This window comes from Meles meles, chromosome 8 (assembly GCF_922984935.1).
Source record: "Meles meles chromosome 8, mMelMel3.1 paternal haplotype, whole genome shotgun sequence".
Classification (NCBI taxonomy): Eukaryota; Metazoa; Chordata; class Mammalia; order Carnivora; family Mustelidae; genus Meles; species Meles meles.
Genome location: NC_060073.1, coordinates 71,825,308 through 71,844,775, shown reverse-complemented (window position 1 = coordinate 71,844,775; position 19,468 = coordinate 71,825,308). Strand labels below are relative to the sequence as shown.

The following is a 19,468-nucleotide window of genomic DNA, read 5'->3' as shown; positions in this document are numbered from 1 at the left end:
TGGGATATAATAATAATTAGATAATAATAATGAATACAGAGATAATAGCTAGCACTTACATAGTGATGATTGTGTATAGGGATAGTTCTAAGTGCTTTATTTGTAGTAATTCCTTTCATCTTCGTAACTGAGGCAAAGGGAGGTTAAGCAACTTGCCCAGTGTCACCTAGCCAGTAAATGGTGAATCTGGGATTTTAACCCAGGCAGTCTGGTTCCAGACTCTGTCTCTCCTGAGCACTGTTGTGGATCTTGGGGAGTTTTCCCTTCTGGGCCTCTCTGACTAAATCTTCTGTAATGTGGATGATGTATTTCTTTAGAACCTAGGTTTTTCAGCAGTGAACCTACATAAAGAGTTGTGGAAGGCATCACAGTGGCTCCAAGATGGCTTTTTTTTTTTTTTTTTCTTGACAAACTCTGAAAGTGCAAGCTGGCGCAAATGAAGCCACTTCTCCTGAGGCAATGACCAATTTGCCATGTTCTCTCACTCGTTAAATTTTTCAGGTGGGAGGTATATCCCAGGATACAGGCCTCCCAAATTCAAGAAGTTTTATCAAGGTCTACGTGTATGCCCATTGAAGCCTCATTCAGTAATTTAACAGAAAAATGAGATTTCACCCCCCCTCAGCCCCTCTGCAAATAAATCCCTTTATAAACATCCAAACACAAAACCCTTCTATAACTTCATTATAGATAAGGGTTCAGAGTCCTGAAAGTAGTTCTAGGTAATTTCCTTTGAAATTACAGCACCTTCTTTGGAATCTCATTTTTGTCATGTCTTGATGTTTAAGACAAGACTACCAATGTAGCATTTTGTGCCTATACTACTGTGCCTGGCAAAATTTGATTTTCTCCTTTTCTTTAACAACTTACTCTAAAATTACACATTTTTTTATAGAAAGTCAGGAAAATAACTGGATGAAAACTTTATTTGCTCAAATAAATTATTTATACGTATGTGTATATATAAACATTTATGTATGTATGTATATACACACCTTATTTGTTTATGTATATGTGTTTTTTGTAACTATAAGTTGTTGATTTGGATGCATACTGAGAGTTTTGTTTTGTTTTTTTTTTCCAAAATTTTTTGGAAATTTCCTTAACTCTTGATGTGCTGGAGCATGTAATGAATTAGAAGTCAGAAAATGTGTTTTCTAATCATTTTAAAAAGAAGAACTAATTTTTAAGTATTATATTAATGTTTATAATAATTAATACTGGAAATATAATTACTCATCACATTTATAAAGTACCTTGTTCGCAGTCCATTTGCACAAAAATTATTACACATCATTTTATTTCAGCTGTGCAAAAACCACTTAGTTTTACCATTTGAACATCATGTTTTCATGTCTGTTTCCTCACCTGTCAAGCACCTGAGAGTTTCAAAAAGATGAGAAAGGCATCTCAAGTACTTTTCCATAGACTTAACTCAGGAGAGCCTCTTGTGGATTTTTTTAAAGAAGGTTTATTTATTTGAGAGAGGGGGGCAGAGAGAGAGAGAGAGAGTGAGAGAGAGCAGAAGCAGAGGTAAGGGGGAGAGGGAGAAGCAGACTTCCTGCTGAGCAGGGAGGCCCATGCAGGACTCCATCCTGATTCTGGGATCATGACCTGAGCTGAAGGCAGATGCTTAACTGACTGAGCCATCCAGGTGACCTGAGCCTCTTGTGTTTTGTATAGGACCAGGAATGGATCTGCCTAGGTTGTCTACTCCTTCTTAGGACTTATTTCCCCCACAGCCTGTTGTTCATGCATTCCCTGTGAAGTAGAGATAAATGAGAGGAAGGCAGAAGTCAGCTGTCTGTGTAGCATAGAACAATTCTTTCCCCTTAGTCCTAGGTTTCTGAGACCCAGAACCAAGGGGCTTTCTGACCAAGTCCTAGAAATCCTTAATTCAACATTGTAGATGATACATCGTGCACCTTTACCTCAAAGGCTGTCTCCTCATCCTTTCCCCTCTAAAAGCTTTACTGGAAACTGAAGTATTTCCTCTGTTAAGCCCTTCCTTATTTAGAGTTCAGTACTCTTACCTGTGTCCTAAATTTCTCTGTGCGATTTTTCTTAACCCTTTCTCATCCTTTATTCCTGCCCCCTAAATGAGTGAGGTAGATCTTTTTGATTGGCCCATGTCATGTTTTGTTTATATCATCTCAATAAATTGCCTTATAATCGCATGATTATGAGGTCATTGTCTTCCTTAGACTCAGAACTTCTTTTAGACAGAGACTGAGTCATGGTATATCCTTATTCCTAATACAGTAACTGGCACATACTAATTTCTCAGTGAATGTTGACCAACTATGTGAATGAATGAATGCTCATATAACCCTGTTTTTTTTTTTAAAGATTTATTTATTTATTTTAGAGAGAAAGAGAGCATGAGGATGAGCAGGAGCAGGGGAAGGGGGAAAGGGAGAGGAGGAGAAAGTGAAAGAGAAGCAGACTCCCTGCTGACCACAAAGCCAATGCAGGGCTCAATCTCACAACCCTGAGATCATAACCTGAGCTGAAATCAAGAGTTGGACACTTAACTGACTGAGCCACCAGGCATCCCTTTAACCCTGTTTAAAATGTAACATGCTATAGTGTATCTCTTAAAAGTTTGGGAGCTCTTTGAAGAAAGAATAATTGTTTAAATTTTTATGCCTCTAAATTTTATATCTGCCTATATAACTAGCATGGTATCTTCCACATAATACATATTCAGTAAATGAGTGGTGGATAAAGGAATGAATGAGTATATGTACAGTACTATCATAAGACAATTCTCTGCCCAGGAAAAAACCCTGTGATTAAAAGAATCATTTTACTATGACTATTACAATAGAACCTTTCAGTTTGTTCTCTGCTTTTAGAAGAGCATGCTGTTTTGAATGAAACATTTAGGTCAAAATTTTGTTTGGATGAATCAGTTCTCACCCTGCCACACACAAACTTGTTTGGAGGATTAAATGACTAAACGTCTATATAAATACTTTGTAAACTCCAAAGCACTCTAACAGACTAAGCTGCTGATATTCAAAAAAATCCTCTCTCTTTCTAGAGATGGGATTCATTGAGTAGAAAATCTTTAGAGTTTTCTTTGCCAAGTGTTTGTCACTACTCAAATCCTCTGTAGTTACATATTTACATAATCAGTTTGAGGTGTAGTTGTCCAGCATGTCTGGCTTATTTGCTCAGGATAATCCAGAATGAAATATGTCAAGATATTATAGTCAGAAAAAGACAACCAAGGAAGATGAGAGACTTGGAGCACTGGGTGTTGTGCAAAAAGAATGAATACTGTTACGCTGAAAAAAAATAAATAAATAAAAAGGGAAAAAAAATAATAATAATTATTTATGGCATTGGAATGTTTTCTCCAAATTAAATAATTTTAAATGAGAAAAAAAAAAAAAAAAAAAAAGAATTACCTGAAAGGTAGGTTGAAAGAGCACTTTCCTCTAGTATTAGTTCTCTTTCTAAATGGCCTTGTAATGGGTGTGGATCTTCCAATTAGGTGATAACCCTAAACTCTTCTGAACACATTAAATGTTAGAAACAATATTGAAAAGGGAGAATGAAAACTTACAGGGAAAAAGGAAGAATTTTAAGCCCTTTACGTTACCTACCATGGCAAATCCCTTGACCCCTGTTAGATTTTCTTCTTTCAAAGTAGAAGGAAAGTTTAAGTAAACCAAAGGTTAGGGTTTTCAATAACCACACTTGAGTTGAAAGCTCTTGTGAGACATTCTCTACTGGCAGTTCTCAACCTTTGTTATAACTCAAACTCAGAGGAATAACTATATCTTATGGTAACAGTAGATCAGAATGATGGTGGTTTTCAAATGGACGGTACACTACTTTGGAAGACAGAACATATTAAATTCTTGAGAGGAATGTGAGGTCTGGAAAAGATTCATAGGTGAATGACATTTTCCTCTCCCCACATTGAGTTGTGGATCTAATAAAAACCCTCTTATTTTATACATGAGAAAAGTGAGGTTTCAAGTTTTAAAGTAACTTTCCCAAAGTTTCACAGATGGATAAATGGAAACACTACTGAAATTCAAGATCCAAAATTTATATTCTGGTCTTATTTTTTTACTCATCACACACTAAGCATAACGATTTTAAGTCCCTGTAGCCTCTGTATTCAGTAGGCCTTTTTATGTGTCTGCCCCTGTATAATCATATTTTTAATCTGCTTGATTAAAACACTAGTGGAGGGAGCACCTGGGAGGCTCAGTCGTTAAGCGTCTATCTTCAGCTCAAGTCGTGGTCCTGGGGTCCTGGGATTGAGCCCCACATCGGGCTCCCTGCTCAGCGGGAAAACTTCTTCTCCTTCTCCCACACTCCCTGCTTGTATTCCCTCTCTCACTGTCTATCAAATAAATAAGTAAAATCTTAAAAAAAATACTGATGGGAAAGTCTTCGTATCCAAAACTCAGGTAGTAATGGAGTAAGAGAGACTTACTCGGATTTCCATCTTTCTTTACTACATGCTTCATCCCTGGAAGTTCAGATACTCCTTCTTTTAGCTCCATCATACTTTATGAGTACTTTTATTCCTCCATCCAAGCATATCTCAATTATTATTTACCTCTTTGCCATGTGCTTCATAAAAATAAACACAACATAGATATGAAACAAGGTTATTACTACTACTGATAATAATAATAACAATAATAAATTATTACAAAGGAGACATTCCTCACTGTTAACATTGTTTGATATGATTTCTCATGATTGGAAATAATAACTAATAACTAGTTTTTTGGGTCCAAGTTTTGATTTAAATTCTAGCTAGTTAACATATAGTGTAATATTTATTTTAAGAGTAGAATTTAGTGATTCATCATTTATATACAACACCCAGTGGTTGTCATAACAAGTGTCCTCCTTAATACCCATAACACATTTAGCCCATCCCCTACAATCTCCCTCCATCAACCCTCAGTTTGTTCTCTATCATAATAATAACTAGCATTTTAATTTTTAAATTTTTAAAAGATTTTATTTATTTATTTGACACAGAGAGAGAGAGCACATGCAGAGGGAGCTCAGAAGGAGAGGAAGAAGCAGGCTCTCCTCTGAGGAGGCAGCCTGCTGGATCCTGGGACCCTGAGGTCATAACCCAAGCCAAAGGCAGCTGCTTAACCAACTGAGCCACCCACATGTCCTAACGAGTATTTTAATAATATTTTCAAATTTCAAAAAGCTTAAGCTCATATGTAGATAAATTATATTTATTTATCTGGCTTAGGCTATCAGAAAAGGAAGATAAGATTGTCCTGTTACTTTGTGTGTTCTATTAACACCCTTGCAGATTATGGTTACAATTTGGGGTAAATTTATATGTATCATCTAATAATATTTGTATGAATAAGATGAGATACTAACACTGTTTCACAGATGTGACTACCAAAACTCAGACCAGCTTATTACAGCAAGTACATGGTTGAGCTTAGCTTGAAATTGTGGTCATCTGACGTCGGTTGAGTGTACCTTATGTACCCTATTGGTACTATATGTCATATTTTTATTTAAACAAGAAAAATGAGCATGGGGATTGATGGCCTAAGTGTATTTTTATGGTGACTTTATCAATAATCACTCAAACAGCACTTTAGAGTTTAGTGATCTCTTAAAAATAGATTACCTAAATAAAGTTTGTTCTAAAAAGCTTATAAATCACAAAAAATAATTCTTAGTGCAAGTACTAAATTCAATATTTTATTCCAGTTAGGTCAGAAATGTTAGGATCATTGCTAACATGAAAATGTATTAGCTGATGACATGTCTTAAGGCCCATTAAACAGATAAAAAATGAAAAATACCAGAGGCAGCTTCTCACAGAGGAAACATGTATGGGCATCAGAGCCAGTCAGCTTCTTGCTGCAATCCCAGCAAGGCTGTTTTCTTATAGGGTAGCTTTTAGGCAAGTTGCTTAGCCTCTCTGAGCCTCAGTTTATTCCCCTGTAGAATGGGTTCGATAATGCTGCTATCTATACTTGTTTTGGTGACCAGTGATAAAATAATGGATCTAGAACCATCTTCAGCATATTTAGTAGCTCAATAAATCACAGCTAGGTTTTTTAATGACTATTGGTAACATTATTATTAGTCTGTTTATATTATAATTGAGTGTAGAATAAAATAAATAAAAGGTAAAAGATGTGTTATTTGAATCACCTTCTCCCCTTTTTTAACACTAATCTGTTCTTATTATTACAGGGATGGAGGTGTATTATTAGTGAAAATGAAGCACTTCATTCTTTCTAAAAAGCCAATTAGAAATAATTTATAAGAGTTATAAAAAAGAATAGGTTAGCTAGAGATAAATACCTTATGTAAGAAGAAGTGCCTGGCAAATGGCTTACAGTGTCAAATCTCCATGTTCCGTGTTTGATTTCTTTGCACCTCATTTTCTGTTGTGACAAGAAAGACCTCTAAGATCTGTTCTGTAACGACTGTACATTCTGGGGTTCTATGAAATGCTCTAGAGAGAATCATCACCACTAGCTCACAATCAGGAAGGAGAAACAGGTAAACAAGTCTATCTGTACCTTGACTAAAGTGATCTTGCATGGATGGGTACAGTGTGTATCAGTGTTGTCTGGAAGCCCAAAGGAGAGAAGACCAGTTTTGCCTCTGGGTTAAGAGGGTTCTCAGATTGGTCCTGTGGGGGCCTGAAAGGCCACTTGCTGAGGAAGCTTAGTGCCCAAAATCCAGTCCTTAGAGTAATAGGAAAAGCAAAGAATGATTTCTTATGCCCTAATAAGAGTAGAAATTACATACCTAGTTTTCTGCAGTACTGCACCAAAAAATCATTCTCAAAAGCTTCTCCTATACTTGCAAATAATGTAATAAACATATTGATGATGGATATGGCAGCTTGTATATATTGCTACACATAATATATAATATATAAGATATAACAATCACTTTTACTTATTTGCAGCAAAACCAAGGCAAATGCCCAGCCCAGAATTGTTCAGTGGAAGCCCCTGCTTGGATGCCTGTCCACCACTGTACTGTAAGTGTGATTAAAGGAGAATTATTTTTAGATTTTGGAACAACCTTGGTGGAATGGGCTAGAATCCTTCTTGAGATTCTAGAAAGATTTTTTTTTCCCCAGAAAGCTCTGCATTGTAAGAAATATCTGTGATCAGGGATTTATGTTTTGTTTTGTTTTGTTTTGTTTTTTGAGTCAGGATAATTTGCCAAGGATTTATTTAAATGGATTATTGATGATTTAGATTTAGACGGACAGTCATTAAAATGAGTATATTTGCACAGGTATTTTTTTCAGTAGCTGCATATTCAGCAATACTTGATTTTAGTTGCTTTAGAGAAGGATGCTTTCTCTTCTGTCATTGTTGTGTTGACTATTTAATAGTGATGAGTACACGGATTTCCAATTTTCAAGTCTTTCTGGTATAATAATGGTCTCTGCATTTGTGTGAAATCTTCTATCAGAGAATTTTCAAGTGCCTTAGAAACAAACAGGTACTATGTCATTATCCCTGTGTTACCAATGGGAGATTTAAATGCAAAGGGAGTAAGAATAGTGTATCAACTGTAAAGCTGGGAATAGATCCCAGACACCCTGACTCTTTTCATGAACTCATTCTACTACACTGTAAAGAAAAGTCAGTGAAGAAGTGGCTGATTTGTATGATATTCTCCCATACGTGCTTTGCCTGATAGATGTGACAATGGTTCCTTTGGGGAATGTGTGTACTGTAACTGACAGTTTGCCTGTTATAAAGTAATTTGTGTGTGTTGGAGACAAGGAATTTGAAAATTACTTTTCAGGCATTCCCCTCATTTGACCCACTGTGCAAGCAATGTAAAATGATATGCAGAGCTTCTTAAATACCGTCATATATTGTTGCTATACAAGCTGCTGGAAGGTGAAGCTGGGCTATCATAGAGTGACTTAGGAGTGCTTTCTAATGCAGTAGGTCTGGGGAGCCTACTTTTCACTCTGATTCGTAAGAGCATGAAGCCTCTTGTTTTTGTTTATCTATGGAAGGAGGAGAAGGTGGGATCACTTTCAATGAAGGAGAGAGGGTGTAGCTAAATTTTGGAGGCATTCCTGCAGTGCAGAGACAGCCCAGACTTGCTGGAGGCTTGGAGAATAAAAATGTCACACTTGTGAGAGCAGATGGTCAGAGGGGCGTGCATGCTAAGGGACTCTGCTGATGCCAGAGAAAGGATGAGTTTTTATAATTCTGTTTCTTCATCAGTCACTCCTTCTACCGTATCCCTGGTGATATTATCTCATAATTACTGATTCGTATGTCTATTTCAGCAGAGACTGGGTGCTATTCAGGGTCCTGGTATACCTGTGCCTAGGTAAATCCCTGGTATGTGGTAGGTGCTCTGTGAGAACAAGTTCAGTAAATGAGACTTCAGTCTGTTGACTTCCTCTTTAGTAAGTTTTATTAAATTATCTACAGCTCTTATATTTATTGATGAAGAGGAATAATTGTACTGTTTTACCTTCTTGGGTGGGTGGTTTCCATTTCTTACCTTCAAGGGTCATTTTATACTTTTCCTGCACAGAGTATGATTGAGAATGTGTTTTAAGGAATTTTGTTTCAACCTAAGCCAGATTTAGTGGTTTGATTCAGCTGTGTCAGGTGCTATGACTGTTGCTGGAAGTATGAAGATAAATAAGATAGTATTCCCATTTTATCAAAGACAATCAATATATAACACTAGAAAGAATTCTTATTAGGGGATGCCTGGGTGGCTCAGTGGGTTAAGTGGCTGCCTTCAGCTCAGGTCATGATCCCAGTGTCCTGGGATCGAGTCCTACATGGGGCTCCTTGCTCAACAGGGAGTCTGCTTCTCTCTCTGCCTCTGCCTGCCACTCTGCCTACTTGTGCCCTTTCCCTCTCTGACAAAAAATAAATAAAATCTTTAAAAAAAAAAATTCTGATTATTAGCTGATCCTTTACAACACTGATAATTTCAGGCCCCAAAACAGAATTTGACATTTTAGTTATTTTGTGCAGTCTTATGGCAAGTAAATCCATTATTAGAATTATGTCTTTTGGATTATTAAAAATAATACTTCTTTTATTATTACCTTAGAGTTGGACCCTGTAGGATCTGGAAATCCCAGATTAGGTCTTTCTGTTATAGAAAATTTGTGACTAAGTAGATGACTACATTTAAGACTCTTCCTGAAGAGCACACGTCAGAAATGCCAAATAGTCTGATTCTCAATTCTGTGGTCAGGTGAGAACATCAGAAAGATGTTTCTTCTTGTTTCTGCTGTGGAATTAAGAGCTGCTGGTTTCATAGATTTCCTTTGCTGTTTATTTAAAAGTAATTACATTTCCCAGTGGGGCAGACACTTTCCAGAGGAGTTGACAACTCATAATGATTCTGTTTTCTCTATAAGTAACCCTGATCCACAAAGGTAGGCTTTCAAGATCCGTGTTTGGGCTATGTAAATCTGTTCCTGGCCATGCCTGACTGATCTAGGGGTAAATATCTCATCTCACTTGGGCCAGTTGGATTCTCTCTCCTGGGAATTTAGAATATGTACTAGAGAGATACCAAATTGATATTCAATAGTATTGAATCATACAAATGACAATAGTTTGGAAAATCATCTGTGAACCTCAGCTGCTGAAATCCTTAGGCCTGCTCTATACCTGTCCTTCTGAGATTCTGCTTACTCAAATCTCTCTTTGATTTTATGAAAAGGTCCCAATCATCTGCTGATAATCAGTAAGTTACATCCCCCCCCCCAATTTATTCTAGATTTTGTTTTTATTTTGTTTATTTGGGGAAGTGTAATTTTTTTTTAAAGATTTTATTTATTTACTTGATAGACAGAGATCACAAGCAGGCAAGAGAGAGGAGGAAGCAGGCTCCCCGCTGAGCAGAGAGCCCGATGTGGGGCTCGATTCCAGGACCCGGGATCATGACCTGAGCTGAAGGCAGAGGCTTTAACCCACTGAGCCACCCAGGCACCCCAGAAGTGTAATTTTTTAAAAAAGATTTTTACTTATTTATTTGACACAGAGAGAGAGATCACAAGTAAGCAGAGAGAGAGAGGGAAGCAGGCTCCCTGCTGAGCAGAGAGCCTGATACGGGGCTCGATTTCACGATTCCAGGACTCTGAGGTCATAACCTGAGCCCAAGACAGAGGCTTAACCCACTGAGCCACCCAGGCTCCCCTGTAAATTTTTTTTAATTTGCGACTAAAGAAGGAAAAAAAAAACTCACCTTAACTAATACCCCTAGTCAGCAGCACTTATGAAGTGAAGCTCCCAATAGAGTTTACATACTGAGTGGTAGTCACACACAGGAAGAAACACTGAGAACACTGAGATTTTGAGAATTTTCAGTAGTTTATTTAATAATAGAAATAGTCTATTTCTATTTATTCCAAGTATCTAATTATATACAACACTTGGGTACATAAAAAATGACCAAAGAATAATTTGGTAATGACTTGCTCCACATAATAAAATTAGAAATATGAATAATTAACTATACAACTAGCATAAGCATATTTATAAAACAAAAATACGTATAAAATGTATAGTCCTTTTATTAATTCCCATTTTCTCATCTCTCAGGAAATAGAAAAATCTTAGCCTCCTGTGTTTAAGAGAATGTTTTGTCTGTCTCAAATCCTTCATTGACTGAAGCAAGTTATAAATAAATTAATACATACTTACATTGCTAATAGATAGTCTGTTATCTTTGTGCATTTTTAAGTTTACTTGATTGCTTCCTACATTTTTCTCCCCAGTGCTCTATTATTGTTCCTTGGTGCTTTGCTCTGAAATGATTGTATCCTTATAATTGGGCTTTATTACTTTTTCCGAAAACGTCTCGGTCTTTGTGTGTGCATTTGCCCCAGGTTCATTTTAAGTGCGGAGCTTTTATCATTGGTTTTCTTAAGAATGCTTCTCTCTGCAAATTGCTCTGCAAATGCCTGTCACCAGCTCCATGTTGCCTTGAAAATGGCTTCTATTACTATTTGCTTAGTCTCTTCCTAGATGCTCTCTTTTTTTTGGCACTCCACACCTCTGTAACAATGGAACCAAGGGGTATTTTAAAGACTTTTCCTTTTAGCCAGGATTAACTTTCACAAATTAGGGTTCAAAATGAATAGAAATTTTACCTTCAGTAATTATACAGAAACATGGACATATTTATACTTTTTGAATAACCGTAAATAAAATATCTTCCCTAACAGAAAGCATGACAGTTTTATTTTTTAATTTCTCCCCTGTATGGCTACATTAAGGACTAGAACGATATCCTTCTTCACTTCTATGCTTTAAATTTAATTGGGTCATACGGTCAAATGAATATGAGCAGTGGTTACCTGAACCCCTGCCACTTACAAGCAAATGAAAGAGACCCATTGGTTCTGGGACTCAGGTGAAAACAGGCTGATCTCTGAATCTGGAGTGAACTAGGCTAAGAATTAGTTTCTGGTGCTTAGAAACTAAGAACCTTAGATTCTACCAACTGCAGGAGACTTGAGTGGCTGCTACATTTCAGGGCCTAAATCTCCAGACCACTCAGTGTGGTTATGGCTTATGCACGGAATTGTTCACTTTCAGGAATGAAAGTTAGTTATTGGGCATTACTTAGAAATGACTGTAATATATGATTTTATTGTTTGGAATATGATATGTAAATACATATGACTTGTCTACATTAATCACTTTGTTTCTCTGCATATTTGCATACTTTAAAAATAATGCAATGAGAGAAGTTTCCAAAAGTTCCTGCTGTTATAGAGATTATCGTGAATATTGTTATACCTGTATATCTCTCTTGTTATATAATATTCAACCATAAATAGATATGTGAAGTATTTTCAAAAATCATGTTAACATTTGCAAATTAGAACGCTGCATTCTGACTACATCAACTTTCATCTACTCATTTAAAAAGTATTTGCTGAGTACATTTTCTAAGTTATAAACCCTTGCATTCTTTAAGATAAAGCAGGAAACAATACATTTAAAAAATCATTATGCTGGATAATACATGCTATAAAATGCTAAGACAAAATGCTATGGGGTGTCTGGGTGTCTTAGTGGGTTCAGTGTCTGACTTTTTTATTTCTCTACAGGTCATGATCTTAGGGATGTACAATTGAACCCTGTGTTAGGCTCTGTACTGAGCATGGAGTCTGCTTAAGAGTCTTGCCTTCTCTTTCTGCCCCTCCCCGCACTCAGCTCTCTCTCAAAAAAAGAAAAAGCTATGAATGTACAGAATGGAGATGGAGGTTTGCTTCAAGATGGATTTTGGAAGACAGAAAATGCAATATTTGTTAATAATTAAATATGCAAACTTTAAAACTGATTAAGATTTGTGTTAAAATACAAACTCTGCCACTTACTAGTCATGTGACCTCAGACATTTTACTTATTCTTTCTTGAATTTATACAAGCAACAGGATATATTTTTTAATTTTTTATCTTTTATTAACATACAATGTATTATTAGCCCCAGAGGTACAGGTCTGTGAGTTGTCAGGTTTACATACTTCACAGCACTCACCGTAGCACATACCCTCCCCAATGTCCATAACCCATTTCCCCCCCATTCCCCCCACAACCCTTCGTTTGTTTTGTGAGATTGAGTCTCTTATGGTTTGTCTCCCTCCTTCTCTCATCTGTAACAGGGTATTTTGAGATTTACATGAGATAATGCATAGAAAGTGTTAACATAGAACCTGGCATGTAGCCATTGCTTGGTGAGTGGTAAGAGAAAAAAAGAAAAGGATAGGTCATCCCAGAAGGAAGTGAGTGGGGCAGGATGAATTGGTGAGGAACATAAAAAATAGGCGGTAAGTAGTTGTTAATTTAGGGCTATTTATTTGAATTTATTTAGGAGGATCCTTTCTTTGGAAAAGGATTTAGGCCGGGTCAGAGAAAAGTTCTAGGAGTTAATAAACATCTTTTTTTTAAGACTCTGAAAGCAGAAATTCTGAAGCTTTTGAAAAGAAACATTTTGCTCTTTGACAGGCAGGAGCTGATGATGTAGGAGTGTCATATTAACAAGAGATGTTTATATTCTGAGTTACAAAGACCATTTTTGAAGAGTAGAGTTGGATACTCCTTTTAATTTAAATCATTTTAACATTTCCCTACTGTGTCTCTCTAGATTATGAAAGTAATTTTTCTCTTCTATGGGAAATCAATAAAAACAGACATTCGCCCAAAAAAACCAGAAGAGATGTTCATTTAACGTGTTAATTATTTCAGCGTGTTCTCTCAGACTGCCTGACGTTACCTAGTCAGAATCAGTCACTCTAATTGAAGCCAGTTAATACAATGTGCATAAGCAATGGTATAGTAATCTAAAGATTTTTCCTCCTGATTTTGTAGCTCCTTCCCCACTTCTAATTTTTTCTCTACAGTTCACTGTGTGACCTCATTTTGTATACAACCCACATAAAACCCAGACCGTGGCACTCAGAGACATCCAACCAAGTCATAAAATAAATAATGTTGTATCTGCTCTCTGGGTGCTTCCAGAATTCCTATGAACACAGCACCCGCTGGGCTAACTCAGCTGCTGGGAAATCACACCCAGGATGACTTTGATGAGTATTGTCTTTCCAAAGACCGGATACAATTTTTATTTTTTATAGCAAGGTTTTCATACCATTAGCAGTCCCCTTATAGAACAGAAAGTCAGGACATTATCAGATGATCACAGTTTTCAGAAAATTGTGGAAAATGGCAGAGTATAGGGCCTTAACTTGGTCTGCACTGGGATTAGAGTGCATCTGGCCATCCGGGTGGTAGCCATGGGGTTAGAAAAGAATCTAGAGGGCAAATAATCTTAGAAAAATCACAATGCACTTTAAGAAATGTGAACTCTGCAGAATGTCCTTGATTCCAATTTTGCTGTAGTCAAGTGCTTTAAATCAAGGGAAGTATGAGGAAGATTAGACATGATAGATACCTTCCTTTTTTCTCTCTCTTCTGGCCCTTATAAAGTACTTTGGATATATACTTGTTTCTAGAGTATGTTGGGAACTGCAATACTTATATCAGATAAATTTCTTACAGTGATTTCTGAAACATGCCCAGAAAGGAAGTCCATAGTATGGAGGGGTTGGGTGGGCATTGGTTCATGGGAGAGATGAAAGGGTATTCCCAGTGAGCACCCATAAAAACGACATAGAGTACAAAACAGAAGTCAGGCAAACAGGTACCCTGCATGCTTTGGTCAAAGAAAAGAAGGTTGCAAGTCCTGAGGCGCTACCAAGATCTAAGAAGCTAAGTGGAAGGATGATAGGTAACCATCTACGAGCAATAGGCAGGCCCACAGTAAAAATGAAGTCAGCAAATTTTATGTCCAGTGTCCCCAGCTTCCTCTTTCTGTACCTTTGAATATTTCCTAAGAATTCCAACTTTAACCAACTTAACTGATTCTGTGCCTACACCTACCTCTTTCTACCTTCTCTTTTTTGTGATGCTATTATAAATGGGATTGTTTTTTTAATTTCATTTTGGGTTGGCCATTGCTAGTGTATGGAAATACAATCAGTTTTTGCTTAGTAATATTGTACCCTGAAACATTGCTGTAACTATTAGTTATAAGAGCTTTTTAGTGAATTCCTTGGGATTTTCTATATATAAGATCATGCCATCTGCAAAAAGAGATAGTTTTACTTCTTCCTTTCCGATTTGGATTCCACTTATTTCATTTTCTTGCCCAACTGCCTTGGCTAGAGTATTCATTTCACTATTTAGAGTTGGAAAGAACAGACATTCTTGACTTGTTTTTGATTTTAGGGGAAAGTATTCTTGTTTCATTATTAAATAGGATGTTAGTTCTCTCTCTCTCTGTGTGTGTGTGTGTGTGTGTGTGTGTGTGTGTGTGTGTAATAGATGTCTTTTACCAGAATGGAGTTCCGTTCTATTTCTAGTCTTTTGAGGGTTTTTGTCATGAAAGGGGGAGTTTATGGGGCACCTGGTTTGCTCAGTGGGTTAAGCCCCTGCCTTCGGCTCAGGTCATGATCTCAGGGTCCTGGGATTGTGCCCCGCATAGGGCTCTCTGCTCAGCAGGAAGCCTGCTTCCCCCTCTCTGTCTGCCTCCTGCTCTGCCTACTTATGATCTCTCTCTCTCTCTGTGTCAAATAAAGAAATAAAATCTTAAAAAAAAAAGAAAGAGGGAGATTTGTATGTTTTGATATTTGTTTTTAACACAGATCCATCACATTAGAGCATAATACAAGTTTTAATCTGCTCTAAGAATGTTTGCCCTTCTATTGAGAACATTAAGCAGAACTTTTCTAGGATTCCTGAAAGCATAATCTCCCTAGTCATAATCCCCACCTGACTTTGCCAAAAGATAGCTCTTTGGTTTGACAGATGAGAAAACTGAAGCTCAGAGAAGTGAAATATCTTTTTTTTGCACCCCACATTCAGCACAGAGGGAAGCTAGGTGAGTCTTTTAGGTACCCAGTCTTTTCCCATTTATGGCATAATTCATTATCTCTCCTAAGCAAACAGATGCTCTTTGAGTTTGCTGTGAAAATTAATGAATTCAGAAGAGATTGGTATTTTATTAACTGTGTGTTGTATCATAGAAGGTGTCATGAAGATTCTGTGCATTGCAGAGCTGGGCGACTTTACATTGTTGGACAACCATCTTGGCAGCCATAGTAGCATATTTGAAGGTTTTCCTTCACAAGACTGTCAGGATTTCTAATCTTATTTATTTGGAAAATCCATGTGGATAACCACTATGTAAACAGAGTTATAAATATATTCAGAAATTTAGTTATGTCCTTCTGTTCAGAACTAAAGGAATTTTAAACAATGGGTTTTCTTTAAGAGGATTGCTAGACTTTATTTCCCTTCTTGGTTTCATCATTTGATATAGGAACTGAATATGCAATGGTTACTCAGAGATCTTCCATGATAGAGCTATAAGCTACAACATTATTTTTCACAGGTTTGTAGTGGGATACTAATATAAAATAGGGTGATTCAATAATTTATAAATTATTAAGAATACAAAATGCTCTAATGTGATGGATCTGTGGATTTTCCAATTGAAGGCCTTTAGTTTCTGTATCTAGAAAAATCCCAGAAAGAATTGAATATTTGTTCTCTCTGCCATCGACTTAAAGGAGCTTCAGCTGTATTTACTGAATTTTTACTTATTTAGAATCCAGCAACCTCAATTATGTAGTATAAACTGAGAACCATTTAGAAGTAAACAAAAATGTGTTGAAGTGGACTAAATCAATATCTCAATGTTCACAGCCCATTTACCGACTACTATCTATTCTACGACCTTCTTTTTTTTTTTTCCATTTTATTTATTTTTTCAGCGTAACAGTATTCATTCTTTTTGCACAACACCCAGTGCTCCATGCAAAACGTGCCCTCCCCATTACCCACCACCTGTTCCCCCAACCTCCCACCCCTGACCCTTCAAAACCCTCAGGTTGCCCCAACCTCCCACCCCTGACCCTTCAAAACCCTCAGGTTGTTTTTCAGAGTCCATAGTCTCTTATGGTTCGCCTCCCCTCCCCAATGTCCATAGCCCGCTCCCCCTCTCCCAATCCCACCTCCCCCCAGGAACCCCCAGTTTGTTTTGTGAGATTAAGAGTCATTTATGGTTTGTCTCCCTCCCAATCCCATCTTGTTTCATTTATTCTTCTCCTATCCCCCTACCCCCCCATGTTGCTTCTCCATGTCCTCATATCAGGGAGATCATATGATAGTTGTCTTTCTCCGATTGACTTATTTCACTAAGCATGATATGCTCTAGTTCCATCCACGTCGTCGCAAATGGCAAGATTTCATTTCTTTTGATGGCTGCATAGTATTCCATTGTGTATATATACCATCTCTTCTTTATCCATTCATCTGTTGATGGACATCTAGGTTCTTTCCATAGTCTGGCTATTGTAGACATTGCTGCTATAAACATTCGGGTACACGTGCCCCTTCGGATCACTATGTTTGTATCTTTAGGGTAAATACCCAGTAGTGCAATTGCTGGGTCATAGGGTAGTTCTATTTTCAACATTTTGAGGAACCTCCATGTTGTTTTCCAGAGTGGTTGCACCAGCTTGCATTCCCACCAACAGTGGAGGAGGGTTCCCCTTTCTCCACATCCTCTCCAGCATCTGTCATTTCCTGACTTGTTCATTTTAGCCATTCTGACTGGTGTGAGGTGATATCTCATTGTGGTTTTGATTTGTATTTCCCTGATGCCGAGTGACGTGGAGCACTTTTTCATGTGTCTGTTGGCCATCTGGATGTCTTCTTTGCAGAAATGTCTGTTCATGTCCTCTGCCCATTTCTTGATTGGATTGTTTGTTCTTTGGGTGTTGAGTTTGCTAAGTTCCTTATAGATTTTGGATACTAGCCCTTTATCTGATATGTCGTTTGCAAATATCTTCTTCCATTCTGTCAGTTGTCTTTTGGTTTTGTTAACTGTTTCCTTTGCTGTGCAAAAGCTTTTGATCTTGATGAAATCCCAATAGTTCATTTTTGCCCTTGCTTCCCTTGCCTTTGCCGTTGTTCCTAGGAAGATGTTGCTGCGGCTGAGGTCGAAGAGGTTGCTGCCTGCATTCTCCTCAAGGATTTTGATGGATTCCTTTCTCACATTGAGGTCCTTCATCCATTTGGAGTCTATTTTCGTGTGTGGTGTAAGGAAGTGGTCCAATTTCATTTTTCTGCATGTGGCTGTCCAATTTTCCCAGCACCATTTATTGAAGAGGCTGTCTTTTTTCCATTGGACATTCTTTCCTGCTTTGTCGAAGATGAGTTGACCATAGAGTTGAGGGTCGATTTCTGGGCTCTCTATTCTGTTCCACTGATATATGTGTCTGTTTTTGTGCCAGTACCATGGTGTCTTGATGATGACAGCTTTGTAATAGAGCTTGAAGTCCGGAATTGTGATGCCACCAACTTTGGCTTTCTTTTTCAATATTCCTTTGGCTATTCGAGGTCTTTTCTGGTTCCATATAAATTTTAGGATTATTTGTTCCATTTCTTTGAAAAAAATGGATGGTATTTTGATAGGGATTGCATTAAATGTGTAGATTGCTTTAGGTAGCATAGACATTTTCACAATATTTATTCTTCCAATCCAGGAGCATGGAACATTTTTCCATTTTTTTGTGTCTTCCTCAATTTCTTTCATGAGTACTTTATAATTTTCTGTGTATAGATTCTTAGTCTCTTTGGTTAGGTTTATTCCTAGGTATCTTATAGTTTTGGGTACAATTGTAAATGGGATTGACTCTTTAATTTCTCTTTCTTCAGTCTTGTTGTTGGTGTACAGAAATGCAACTGATTTCTGTGCATTGATTTTATATCCTGACACTTTACTGAATTCCTGTACCAGTTCTAGCAGTTTTGGAGTGGAGTCTTTTGGGTTTTCCACATATAGTATCATATCATCTGCGAAGAGTGATAGTTTGACTTCTTCTTTACCAATTTGGATGCCTTTAATTTTATTCTACGACCTTCTTAATGCTTGCTTCTTAATGCTTGCTTCTCAGGCATGTGTGTTTGAACATGAGAGACCCATAATACCTTATTTCAGAGTCTATTTAGATACATTTCTAATAATCATGGCTAACCCATTAGGTAGGATCCAGATAAGTAGAACAGGTGTGTGGAAATTCAGGAGAGGGCATTACTAAAACCTGGTATATTAGCAGCCAAGGGATGCTGCAGCCAACAGTGAGAAAAGAAATGGTAAAAGCAAGCACAAGCTTTCAAATCCTATGAGATAATTCAGTGGTGGGGGCATTGGTATATTACAATGTAATATTTTAACTGATATTTATAAATGTTGGCCTTGAGCCAACACAGAAACCCCCCCACCTATAATTATCTCCAATTCTTTGAACACTAATTACTTTTATGATATCTAACTGTAGGCTACTTAAAAATTGCCTATCTAAAATTTTTTTCAAAATAAACAAAAACATATGATATTTCAATGGATGAATTTTAATTCTCTGGTAGATTCGTGTTTGTAAACATCTCTTTCTTTGATAGTTTTGATAGATGAGCTGGCATGTTTCATCTTGTACACACTCTCAGGATAGTGGGTTCCTCTCTTTTCCAACTTAAGTAACTGAGGTATTGGCTTGAGTTTATGGTGGAGACAAAGATGGTGTTGAGTTGGGGAGGGAGACTGACAGCAAAACAGGGATCCCTGGTGATGTGTAAAAGATTTGTGTTGGGTGTTGTACTGTCCTTGATTTTTAACAGTGTGAGGCATTGGCATGTATTGACATTACGTAGGCTTTGTAAGCTAACATTCTTGCTACTAAACTTTTCACTCATCACTCAAGAAGGGAGTGTTTCATAGTAGTAGGGTCATAAGTTTTGGAGTCAAACACATCTCCCTGCTTTTGCTAGCCATGTGAACTTTGAGTAATCATTTCAACATCTTTTTATCTCACTTTACTAATTTGTGAAATGAAAATAGTAAT

General features: G+C 37.2%; 1 protein-coding gene across 3 annotated transcripts in view; it reads left to right on the top strand.

Moving 5' to 3' along the window:
- Positions 1–19,468, top strand: part of DLG2 (discs large MAGUK scaffold protein 2) — a 1,573,258-nt gene that overhangs the window by 15,509 nt on the left and 1,538,281 nt on the right. For all 3 annotated transcript variants that reach the window (XM_046015622.1, XM_046015636.1, XM_046015625.1), the window contains exon 2: positions 6,947–7,021. In XM_046015622.1, the coding sequence (XP_045871578.1) occupies positions 6,947–7,021 (75 nt within the window). The remainder of the gene's footprint in view (positions 1–6,946; positions 7,022–19,468) is intronic.